Genomic DNA, 11,434 nt, shown 5'->3' with positions numbered 1-11,434 from the left:
GAAGGGCGGGGAATCGAGCCTGCTGCGGGGGAGGGGCTTCGAGGGTCCGAGCTCCAGGTGAGAAGGGTAGGGCATGCGAAACGTGGAGGCTGGGGCTTCTGCGAAGGTAAAGGGGCAGGGACCTTCTCCCAGATGACAGAAGGAAAGGATATGGGCTGGTGCCCGGGGTTAAGGATAGGATCCTCGCTCCCTGCTTTGGGTGAAATTTGAGGTGGGATCAGGGACCCTCTAGGAAAACCCTGACGTCCTACCGGACTGGAAGAAGGTACCTAGTCTCTTTTTCCTCTCCTGTTATTAAACACACCCATTTTCAGAGTTAGCAATCCCTCCAATCTCTTGGAGAGAATGTTCCCTCCAAGCCCTCCTGATGATTTGTGGCTCAGCCCTGGTATAATCTCCTCTCCGAAACTCTGATGAAGATATAAACAGTAGGGGCAAACCCTGCAGGCTTTGGATACGATGGTCTCAAAAGAAAAGTCTTTTTCCTTGAGCCGAGAGGAAGGCTATGGGGTCTGATCCAGGCACTCCATGCTGTGTGACTTTGGGTAAACTGCATACTTTTCTGCACTCTTAATCTTCCCATCTGTGCAGCAGGGACTCTGCCAGGCTCTGTCCAGCCATGCTGTTCTGGATCCTAGCACACTTACAAGGGGCTCCTTCCAAGTCCTCCACAGATATCTCTCTAACTGAGCAAGGCTTGCTTTACTCTCTGCTGTCCTTCTGGGACCACGCACCAGGGACCTAGACCTGGCTGCTAAGCTCTTGGGTGATTTCATTGACCTGGTAGCTCAGTGGTAAAGAACCTGCCTGCCAGTGCAGGAGACAAAAGAGAAGTGGGTTCAATCCCAGTGGGTCGGGAAGATCCCCTGGAGGAGGGCGAGGCAACTCCCAGTGTCCTTGCCTGGAGAACCCCATGGACAGAGGAGTCTGGCAGGCTACAGTCCATGGAGTCGCACAGAGTCGGACACGACTGAAGTGACTTAGCACACACAGCACAGCGCTCCATTTGCAGAGATGCCGCTGCCAGCAGCAGCTGGAGGCGAGCCTTAGGAATGTTCTGGGCCTCCAGAGGTCACTGGAGAGGCCATTGGAGATTCAGACTTGTGCCCCAGCTTGGCTGCCAACCCACTGTGGGGTCTCAGGGAGGTCATGACAGACATTTCTTCAGAGAACATTCTGGAGTGCCTCCAGGCAGGCCCCTCAGTGGGCAACAGATGAGAAACAGACCCAGAACTCCGGCATCTTTGCTTCTCACAGCCTCAGTTTCCCACCTGCAGGGGAATCTGGTACCTCTCAGGTGAAGAGAAGCAAATGGAAGCCTCTGTCTGGGTGAGAGGGGAATATTATGGTCTGTTTTTCTCCCCAGCATTCTGTTCTTCTCTCCAACCATCCCCCCTCCATTGTTTTTCTCCACTGACCTCTTCTTCCCCTGCCTTCCTGTCCATCTGTCTACCTCTGGGGGTCCTGTGGGGCCACCTTCCCCTCCAGTTCCCCCAGCCCTGCTTCCTGTCTGGACTGGGGTGTTTATACAAGAAATGCCTATGGATGCTTTGGAGGTCATATTTCACCTGGTGCCTGACTCGGCTCAGCTTTCTTGCGGCGCCTGCCCCTCCAGTGGCCCGGCTTGAGGGCCCGTCTGATCTCCCTCCCCGGGCCCAATGTTTTCCTTGGTCGGCCCTGACCGAATGACGCATTCTTGGCAGGGTATTTTTCTGAAACAGCCCCAGCTCCTCCGAGCCCCAGTGTGTTCCCAGGGATATGGTGGGCTGAGGTGGGGGCTGCTTTCCCAGTCGAGGCACTGAAGGGATTGGGGGTGGGGCAGGCCTGGCTCTGTCCTAGAAAAAACTAGAGTAAATGGGGCACACCAGTTTAGCTGAATCTTTCTCTGTGCTGGGAATTGTGTTCCCCATCCATTGTCCTGCTGAACTGCACAGAACGCCACCTCCATGAGCACAGGATTCCCCAGAACCGATACACTGTCCGGCACACAGTAAATCAGTTCAGTTCAGTCACTCAGTCATGTCCGACTCTGCGACTCCATAGACTGCGACACACCAGGCTTCCCTGTCCATCACCAACTCCCAGAGCTTGCTCAAACTCATGTCCATTGAGTCAGTGATGCCATCCGATCATCTCCTCTGTCGTCCCCTTCTCCTGCCTTCAGTCGCCTCCTGCCACAATTGTGCCTTCAATTGTGCCTGCTGCCACAATGATAAATAGTTGTGGAACAAACGAGTGAGGAAAAAACACACCTTTTGAAGTAGGAATTGTTGTCTCCATTTTATTAGCAAGGAGACTGAGGCATAGAGAGATTGTGGGACATGCCTGAGGCCCCATGGCTAGTAAGTAGCTAATTGAGAGCTAGTTCTGTCAGATCATAGGACATATTCCAGCCTCACGCTGGGTTGTCCTCAGCAAGATCTCTGGCTCTGTGGTCTGCAAGCCGGGGAGGCCTAGAGAACCCATTAGGGACATACTTAGGGCTCCTAGGGTGGCTGTCACTCTGATGTTTCACTTCTGAGCTGCCCTCTCCCAGCTTCTTTCTCTCCTCTTGTGTTGGAGACACTGGGCCCCCACCAAGAAAGATGATGGAGTCTGCACCCACCTCTGCATATCAGTCTTGGGCGAGACCCTTCCCTCCTTCACCATTCAAGCAGGTTCTGACTATCAACCTTGTGCCAGGCCCTGGGATGGGCACAAGGAGTGCAGGGTTAAGAAAGATGTCATTCCCACCCAGGAGGGGTTCATTCATTAGCTGGGGAGCCACATAAAACGTGGGGCAGCATATTAAGAATATTTACAAAATATTGGGAACATTTAGCCTGTTTAACTGGCTTCAAAAGTTAGGGAAGGTATCACAGAGAAGGGAGCTTTTGGTCTGGGTCTCACAGGATGAGTAAGAGTTTGCCAGTTGAATAAAGCATTTGCTGGGGGAGGGGTCCACTCTAGGTGGGTAGACTTACAGTGCAATGGCACTAGAGTGGTAAGCTGGGATTAGAGTAAGGACTTTGAATTCCAGACTAAGGAATTTATCGCTGTACTAGTCATTAAGGCGCCAAGAGATGTTCCTGAACACAAGACTGACTGTGGCCCAGTTTGCACTTTAGAAGGATCACTCTGGTAGCAAGTTTGTTGGCAAAGATTAGGTGTAGTTGACACATTAAACCAGTGAGTTGGTGGAACCCAGGGGCATATGTGGAGGAGGCAGGTGGAAAGATGACTGTAGAGCTCAGGAGACATGTAAGGCCTTCAAGATGGATGGATCTGGAAAGCAGCCTCAGAGCAGCAGGAGTTGAAGACGAGGGAGGGCATGTCATGTATGAACAAAAGGAGCAAGGACTGGATGAGTCCTCAGGAACAGGGATGGCAGGGAGGGAGCAGCCACAGCGGTGGGAGGCAAACCAGAATTCTCGATTGGTAGAGGCTGGCCGTTGGGCCAAATGCTGCTGCAGACTGGCCGAGGAGGAGCCAGAAGGGCTGGCCATGAGATTTAGGGTTCTTTGGAGGCAGCAGCAGACGGTCCAGGGCGGGCAGGCCCCATCTTCCCCACCATGACCTGCCGCTGCAGGAACCTCACCTTCCCTGGGTGAGGGGGCTCCAAGAGGCCACAGGCAGCCTGGCCCCTCATCCCCAGCCTCTCCCTTCATCACCCCCTTTGTCTGCCTGGCGAGCTGGGTGGGCATGCGCAGGGAGGCTGGCCCACTGCCAGCAGCTCTTCCTGCCGGCCCACAGCCACGACCAGGAGGGAACAGGCCCTAATTGAGCCTTTGTGGAGCTTCCCACAGAGCCCTGGGCACTGAACACAGCGGGGTCTCTGACTCTGTGAACTCCCAGTCAGAATCCCACAAAGTCAAATTGCAGAGGCAGGCCCCACATGCTGCTGCTGCTGAGCAGCGCTTTTGTGTCCTGTGTCATCCTGCCTCTTGCTGTCCCCTCAGCCCGTCTCCCCCTCCACCCCCAACTGACATCCTGCTCACCCTTCAGGCCCCAGCTCAGCAGCCATCTCTCCACGAAGACTTCACTCTCCACGAACAGGGATGTGCCTGTTCCAGTGTTTAAATAACCAGGCTCTGGGGCTGCACCTCAAACAACGTCATGTACGTTGTGAACCTCCCCTCACTTATCGTAGCCCTGCAATGTCATTGTGTTACCGTCTTCCCAGATAAGAAAACCAAGGTTTAGAGATACCAGGTGACTAAAGTTGCCACAGCGGGAGACCCAGTGCCCTTGGGCACTGAAGCTGTCTATGCCTTTTACCACTCAACCCCCCCTTGGGCCTGGCAGTGCCCTTGGAGACAAAGAGAATCAATCAAGTCCATGCTTATCTTTCTGTGACAATGGCTTTAACCCCCAACTCTTGTTCCCTGGCAAGAGGGTCTGGGGGTAGTGGGACAGGTTGCGTGACCCCCAGACTTGCCCAGTATGTTGCCATTTATAAAGCTCTCTGACATCTGTGACCTCCTTGGCATCTTTGCTTAGGCTGCATGAGTGATGTTTTTTAAAAAATAAAAATTTCCCTGTCTCCTAGACTGAGCTCAGCATCTGCTCCCTGCCCATCCCCCCATATCTCTGGCCCACTTCCTCATCCTTCCCGTCCCCAAACCAGAAATCCGGATATCATCCTCACACCTGTCTCTCCTTTACCCTTACAGCCAGTCAGTTGGTCACCAGGGCCACCGAGGCTCCCCCTACAGATGTCTTTCAAGCCATGTCCGTCTGCTGCTCCTCTAGCTCAAGCCTCATTGTCTCGCCTGGACCACTTCATTTGTTTCCTAACGGAGACTTTGTTGTCCCTGATCAGGCCAGTTCTCTTCTGCCGCCATGCTTTTTGCCATTTCCTCACTGAATGTACCTTTCCCGCCCTTTTCTCTCTGCGTGCCAAGACCCTCAGTTTCCTCCTCTCACACAGGGATCACCCCGTCCGTTCTCCCTGACTAACCCCTGATGACCGTGTTCACAGTCTTCCACCAAAAGCCTGCGGACCACCATCGGGGAGGCGTTCGAGCGGCTGCACCGGCTGCTGCGGGAGCGGCAGAAGGCCATGCTGGAGGAGCTGGAGGCAGACACGGCTCGCACGCTGACCGACATCGAGCAGAAAGTCCAGCGCTACAGCCAGCAGCTGCGCAAGGTGCAGGAGGGGGCGCAGATCCTGCAAGAGCGGCTGGCCGAGACCGACCGGCACACCTTCCTGGCCGGCATGGCCTCGCTCTCCGAGCGGTGAGTGCCTGCCTGCCCCAGCGTCTTCTCCACATGGAGTACCCCTCCCCGGCCCCTGTAGGATGGAGGGAATGGAGGCGGATGGGGGTGGTTAGCGGAGAAATCATTCATTCAGATCTCCATCAAACACACAGGATATCTGCTCTGTGCCATAGCCTGGGGTGAAGGCTTTGTGTACGCATGCTATTTTATACATCATATTTATAATCCTATAGGATAGTACTTGTTTTGCGTGATTTGTATTATAAATATACATTTTATAGTATTTATCATAACATCTTTACCCTACTAGCCCCTTGGAGGTCATCACCGCTGTCATCCCTATTTCACACATGTAGAAACTGAGGCACAGAGGAACTGGAGCAACTGGCAAAAGCCCTTCATCTAGTACGTGCGGGAGCCAGGATTCAAGCCCAGGTCTCTGGTTCCATGGCTACCTTTAATAATAAAACTTGGGACTTCCCTCGTGGTCCAGTGGTGAAAACTCCTTGTTCCCACTGCAGGGGGCAGAGATTCCATCCCTGGCTGGGGAACTAAGATCCCGAATGCTGCATAGTGTGGCCCCCCCAAAACAACAAATAAATAAAACTTTAAACTAATAATAATAACAACACTTAATTATTGGTTTTCCCTTGTGGCTCAGCTGGTAAAGAATCTGCCTGCAATGTGGAAGACCTGGGTTCGATCCCTGGGTTGGGAAGATCCCCTACAGAAGGAAAAGGCTACCTACTGGAGAATTCCATGGACTATGTAGTCTGTGGGGTCGCAAAAAGTCGGACATGACTGAATGACCTTGACTTTTACTTTCAATGACCAGTACTGATAGCTGATGTCATGTATTGTGTTGAGCATGAGGCACACACTGTGCCAAGCGTTTTACATGCATTAAGCCTCACAGTGTTCACAAGCCTAGGAGGCAGGTGTTATCATAGTACCCATTTTAAAGATGAAGGAACTGAGGGTGATAGCTAGAGAGTTAGGAAGTGGTAGAAGCAAGCACTTGAGTCTGGGTATGGCAGACTTCCCACGCATGGCCTCTCCCTATGCCAGCGACCCTGAAGGTGCTGGGACGGGAATCCAGCCCCCAATGTGGTCTTCTCTCTTGCTCTCTTTCCAGGCTCAAAGGGAAAATCCACGAGACCAACCTAACCTATGAAGACTTCCCAACCTCCAAGTACACAGGCCCCCTGCAGTACACCATCTGGAAGTCCCTGTTCCAAGACATCCACCCAGGTAAGGCCCTTCCTGCCACTCACCAGAGGGCCCAGGAAGAGGCAAGGATCATCACAGGTTGGAGCTGGATGGGCCACTGCCCAGTCCAGCCCCCTGCTCTACACACATCATGGGGGCAGGGAAGAGGGATGGGAAGGGTGCCTTAATAAGTGCCTACTATGTTCCGGGGCCTGTGCTGGGCACCTGCAGTATTTCAACCCAGGGAATCTTTATAATGATACAACTCCAGGAGGCTGGTTCTACTAGTGAGCCCATTCTCTAGATGAAGAGACTGAGGCTCTGGGCTGTTCACTCATTCACTCTATGAGTAAAGAAGAGATCAAGCACCTGCCTCATACCAGGCACTATTCTAGATACTGAAGATAAAGCAGTGAACGAAACAGGCAAAACTTCCTACCCTCGTGCATCTCAGTTACATCCTAGGGTGTGAGAGAGAAAGAAAACAAAATTAAATAAGTAAGATACATAGTTCATTAGATAGTGATAAAAGATGAGGAAGGAGGCTAACAGATGTTGAGGTAGGATAAAATGTTTAGTAGTGGATTCAGTCAGAAGACCTCCCGGAGAAGGAGGGAGTAAAGGCCTGAAGGAAGAAGGAGAAGAGTGAGCCACGTAGATACCCTGGGAAGAGTGCTCCTGGCAGTGGGAATGGCAAGTGCAAAGGCTCTGAGGCAGGAGCAGCTGGGCATGTTCAGGGAAGAGGAAGGAGACCAGTGTGGCTGGAGTGCAATGAGTGAGAAGGAGAGTGGAGGTAGCAGTAGCCAGACCATGAGGGCCTGTGGGCCCAGGTGAAAAGTTTCAATTTTGTGCTGAGTGAGATGGGAGCCAGTGGAGGGTCTGGGACAGTAACGTGAAGTAATGTGAGTTTTTAAGTTCTTGAAGTATTCCTCTGGCTGCTGAGTTGAGAATAGACGCAAGGAGTAAAGGGTAGAGGTCAGGAGCCTCTTGCAGTAATCCAGGTGAGAGGTGGTGCTGGCCTGAAGCAGGGTGATACCAGTGCACATGGTGAGACGTGATTGGATTTAGGATCCATACTGAACAGAAAGCCAACAGGAGTTTCTAATGCACTGGATCTCAGATGTGAGAAAGAGGGAAAAAAAAAAAAAAAGGAAGACTACAATGATTTTGGCTGAGGTGACCGGGAAGATGGACTTGTAAGCATGCGAGGTTCGTGATGCCAATTAGATGTCTCAGTGCAGATGTGGAGAAGGCAGTGGAAATGACACGTATGCAGTTCAGGAGGAGGGTCTGGGCCAGTGGTGTCCGCATGTGGACGGTACCGAATGAGCCAGGAGGAGATCACCTAGGAGGTGAGTTGAGGGTAGAGAGAAAAGAGAGAGGACCATGCTAACAATTGGAGCCCTGGGGTCCTCCTAGAAGTCAAGGACAGGAAGGGGACCCAGTCAAGGAAACTGAGAAGGAACAGCCAGAGAATAGGAGGGAGACCTGGTCCATCCTGGAAGCCAAGTGGAGAAAGTGTTTCGAGGAGGGGAAGTGGCTGGTGGTGGCCAGGCTGCAACGCCAAGTGTGGGAGGATCAGCACTGACTGTTCTCTTGGTCCTGATGGCCTTGACAGGAGCCACTCTGGTGGAGCAATGGAGGCAAATCCTGATTAGAGGCCATCCTAGAGAGAATGGGAGAGGAAGTGGAGACAGTGCTTTCAAAGAGTTTTATTTATGGGAAGGAGAGAGTGTGGTGGGAGCCATTTAAGATAGAAGAAATGATAGCATATTTGGGGGGAGGGGGGCTTTCCTGGTGGCTCAGCTGCTAAATAATCCACCTGCAAAGCAGCAGACCCTGGTTCGATTCCTAGGTTGGGAAGATCCCCTGGAGGAGAGCATGGCAACCCATTCCAGTATTCTTACCTGGAGAATCCCCATAGACAGAGGATCCTGGCAGACTACAGTCCATGGGGTCGAAAAGAGTCGGACATGACTGAGCAACTCAGCACAACACGTGGGGGAAGTGGGGCACAGAAAAGATGCAATAGAAAAAGGTAGAATTGAGGATGAATGAGAGAGCATTGCTGGAGTGCTGTCAGGTGTGGGGTCCACCCCAGCCTCTGCTGGGAGCCCGCAGAAGGTAGAATACATGGGCACCAAAGCAGAGGGGCAGGTGGTGGGAGCTCGTGGGAATTGTGTTCTGATAGCTTTGCCTTTCCCAGTAAGGTAGGAAGCAAGATCATCCGGTGGGATGAAAATGGGAGGTTGGCTGAGAGGGGAGAAAGTCTGAAATGGATTTCTAGTAGAATCAGTAGACCCTGGGACTCTGAGATCAACACCTTCCCAACATTACACAACCCACCAGGGCATCAGTCTAACCTACTGGCAGCAGGGAACCTTCTGTGTTGAGTCAGGCGCAATGTCCAATAGAGAGGAGACAAGGATGCAGAGGAGACTAGTCCCTAAGAGATAGACACTATTATTATTTTTTAGATGAGGAAACTGAGGCACAGAACTGTTAGGAATTGGTCATGGTCATAACCTGGTAAATGGTACAACCACGATTTGAACCAGATCCATCAGACCCAAAGGGTGTCCCCTTCCCTACTAAGCCTACCAGGCATTCTCTGGCCTCATACCACCAACCCAGGAAGGCTGCTGGGGAGGCTGAGGCTCAGAGAGGCTCACCGATTTTCCCAGGTCACACAGCAATCAGAGCTCTTTGCACCTGTCTGGATTCATTCTTTCAATCTACAAACATTGGAAGTCCTTTGAGGCACGTTCAGGAGAGACAGATGAGACAACAGACCCTGACAGTCCATGGGAAAAGGGCCATCATGAGGGACTTACACAGGGCCATGGGAGCCCAAGAGGCAACAGGAAGCTCTGGGTGGGTCAGGGAAGGAGCCAGGGGAACACTGAGCAGATGGTGTTTGCACTGAGCACTGAAAACTGAAGGTTTTCCCACTCAGGGAGGATTCGGCCTAGAGGTATCCCCAGACAGTCCCTGGCATTGAGAACAATATACGCAGAGAAGCATCCCAGGATGCTCACGATTGGCCTCCAGGTACAGATGGAGAAGGACTGAGGATGATCACTGAGGGTGTGTGTCGGACAGGGATGGGGCTCCCCTCTAGGTGATTGAAGGCCGCCTCTGATGCATCATGACCAATTTCACAAAGATGAAGGGATACCTCCTAGTACCCTTTAGTCTGGATCTGTGCCCTCGTAGACAAAGGGGGCAGTAGTTGGGGGAAGGGCCCATTTTCCAGCCAACTGGGTAGGGCTCTGGACTATCCTCCTGGGGTGGGGGTGGGGGGGTCTCTGTGTGCTCCCAGCCTTGGAGGGACCTTCACAGTGGGACCCAGCAGGATGAGGGCCACGCATGGGTGAAGCGGCATAATTCAAAGAAGCAAGAAGCCCAGCCAAGGGTCCTGACCCCTCCCCTGACCCAGGGAAGCCCCTCAGGCAGATGGTCTCAGGAGCTGATTTATCTCAGCTGCCACCTGCCCCACCCCCGTCACAGCTCAGCAAGGCAATCCAGGCAGTTAAACCTTATATATCAAGGCACTGTGAGATTTGGGCCCTGCCAGTCTCTCCTTCTCCTTCTACATCACACCCAGACACACCGAGCCATCTTCATGTCTTACATGAGCCATATTCCCTCTCCTGCACACTTTTCTCACTTTTGCACAAGCAGTTCCCTTAACCTAAACCCTTGACACAAACCTCAGTCTTTGAGAACTAACTCCTACTCTCTTTCACATCGTAGTTTATAAACACCTCCTCTGAAACGCCTTCCTGGATTTCTCCAAGTAGCCCTGGGCTTTCCTGGTCTTGCTGTCTTATTAATGTCTGCATGGCTGTCTCTCTCACTAAACTGTGAGCTCTAAGAGGTCAGGGGCTGAGTCTGATTCATCACTCTACATCCCCAGCAGCCAGCGCAGTAAATGTTTGTGGATGATTGAATAAAGAAATGAATGAGTCCTGGTCTCAGTTCTGTTACTAGAATAGCCTGGTATTAAGTAGGTGCTCAGTGATTATTTGTTAAATGAAGGAACTTGCTGCACATCCTTGGATAAGTCCCTTCCTCCCTCCAAGCCTCTGTTTCCTCCTCTATTATAGGGATACTAGTGTTCCCTGGATAAGGCGATGGCACCCCACTCCAGCACTCTTGCCTGGAAAATCCCATGGACGGAGGAGTCTGGCAGGCTGCAGTCCATGGGGTCGCTAGGAGTCGGACACAACTGAGCGACTTCACTTTCACTTTTCACTTTCATGCATTGGAGAAGGAAATGGCGACCCACTCCAGTGTTCTTGCCTGGAGAATCCCAGGGATGGGGGAGCCTGGTGGGCTGCCGTCTATGGGGTCGCACAGGGTCGGACATGACTGAAGCGACTTAGCAGCAGCAGCAGCAGTGTTCCCTTCTTGACTCCCCCACAAGAGAGCAAACGGATGTGGGAATTTGCATTGCCCCAGGGCAGGCTTTCTCAGCCTCAGAACTATTGACATTTGGGGCTGGATAATTCCTTGTCTTGGGAGCTGTCCTGTCCATGGTAGGATGTTTAACAGCATCCCTGGTCTCTACCCAACTAGATGCTACACACACATACACACCCAGATGTGACAACCAAATATATCTCATTCATTGTCCAATGTCCCCTATGAGGCAGATCCACCCCAGTTAAGAATGACTTCCCCAGAGAAAGCAGCCTGTAGCAGAGGGGCTGAGAGAGCCCCAGTGTGTGCTCTGAACATCCTGCCAAGGATAGCAGCCCCTGGGGGTTCAGAGAACAGTGGCCTGGTTAGCCGGGCCTCTTCCTTTGTCTGTAGGGCCTGTGAAGTCACTCTGGCTCTTCTGCCAAAACCAAGGCCCTTTATGTCTAGATGGGAGGGGCAGGCACCCCCAGGGACCTAGCCCTGGATTCTAGCAGCTTCCTGCCTACCTGCCTTCCAGTTCAGGCTTCCTACTGAGTCACCAGAGAATTTTATCTAGCACCTGTTACTCCCCTGCTCTGGAACCTCGACTCTCTACCTCCCA

The 11,434-nt window shown here is 52.4% G+C and overlaps 1 protein-coding gene across 1 annotated transcript in view; it reads left to right on the top strand.

Moving 5' to 3' along the window:
* TRIM62 (tripartite motif containing 62) overlaps positions 1–11,434 on the top strand; it is a 37,039-nt gene that overhangs the window by 16,077 nt on the left and 9,528 nt on the right. The window contains exons 4-5 of the mRNA XM_010836942.1: positions 4,960–5,217; positions 6,335–6,450. Of these exons, the coding sequence (XP_010835244.1) occupies positions 4,960–5,217; positions 6,335–6,450 (374 nt within the window). The remainder of the gene's footprint in view (positions 1–4,959; positions 5,218–6,334; positions 6,451–11,434) is intronic.

The sequence above is a fragment of the Bison bison genome, unplaced genomic scaffold (assembly GCF_000754665.1).
Source record: "Bison bison bison isolate TAMUID 2011002044 unplaced genomic scaffold, Bison_UMD1.0 scf7180017864068, whole genome shotgun sequence".
Taxonomy (NCBI): domain Eukaryota; kingdom Metazoa; phylum Chordata; class Mammalia; order Artiodactyla; family Bovidae; genus Bison; species Bison bison.
Note: the sequence above shows the minus strand (reverse complement) of the source record. Positions and strands in the feature narration are given on the sequence as shown.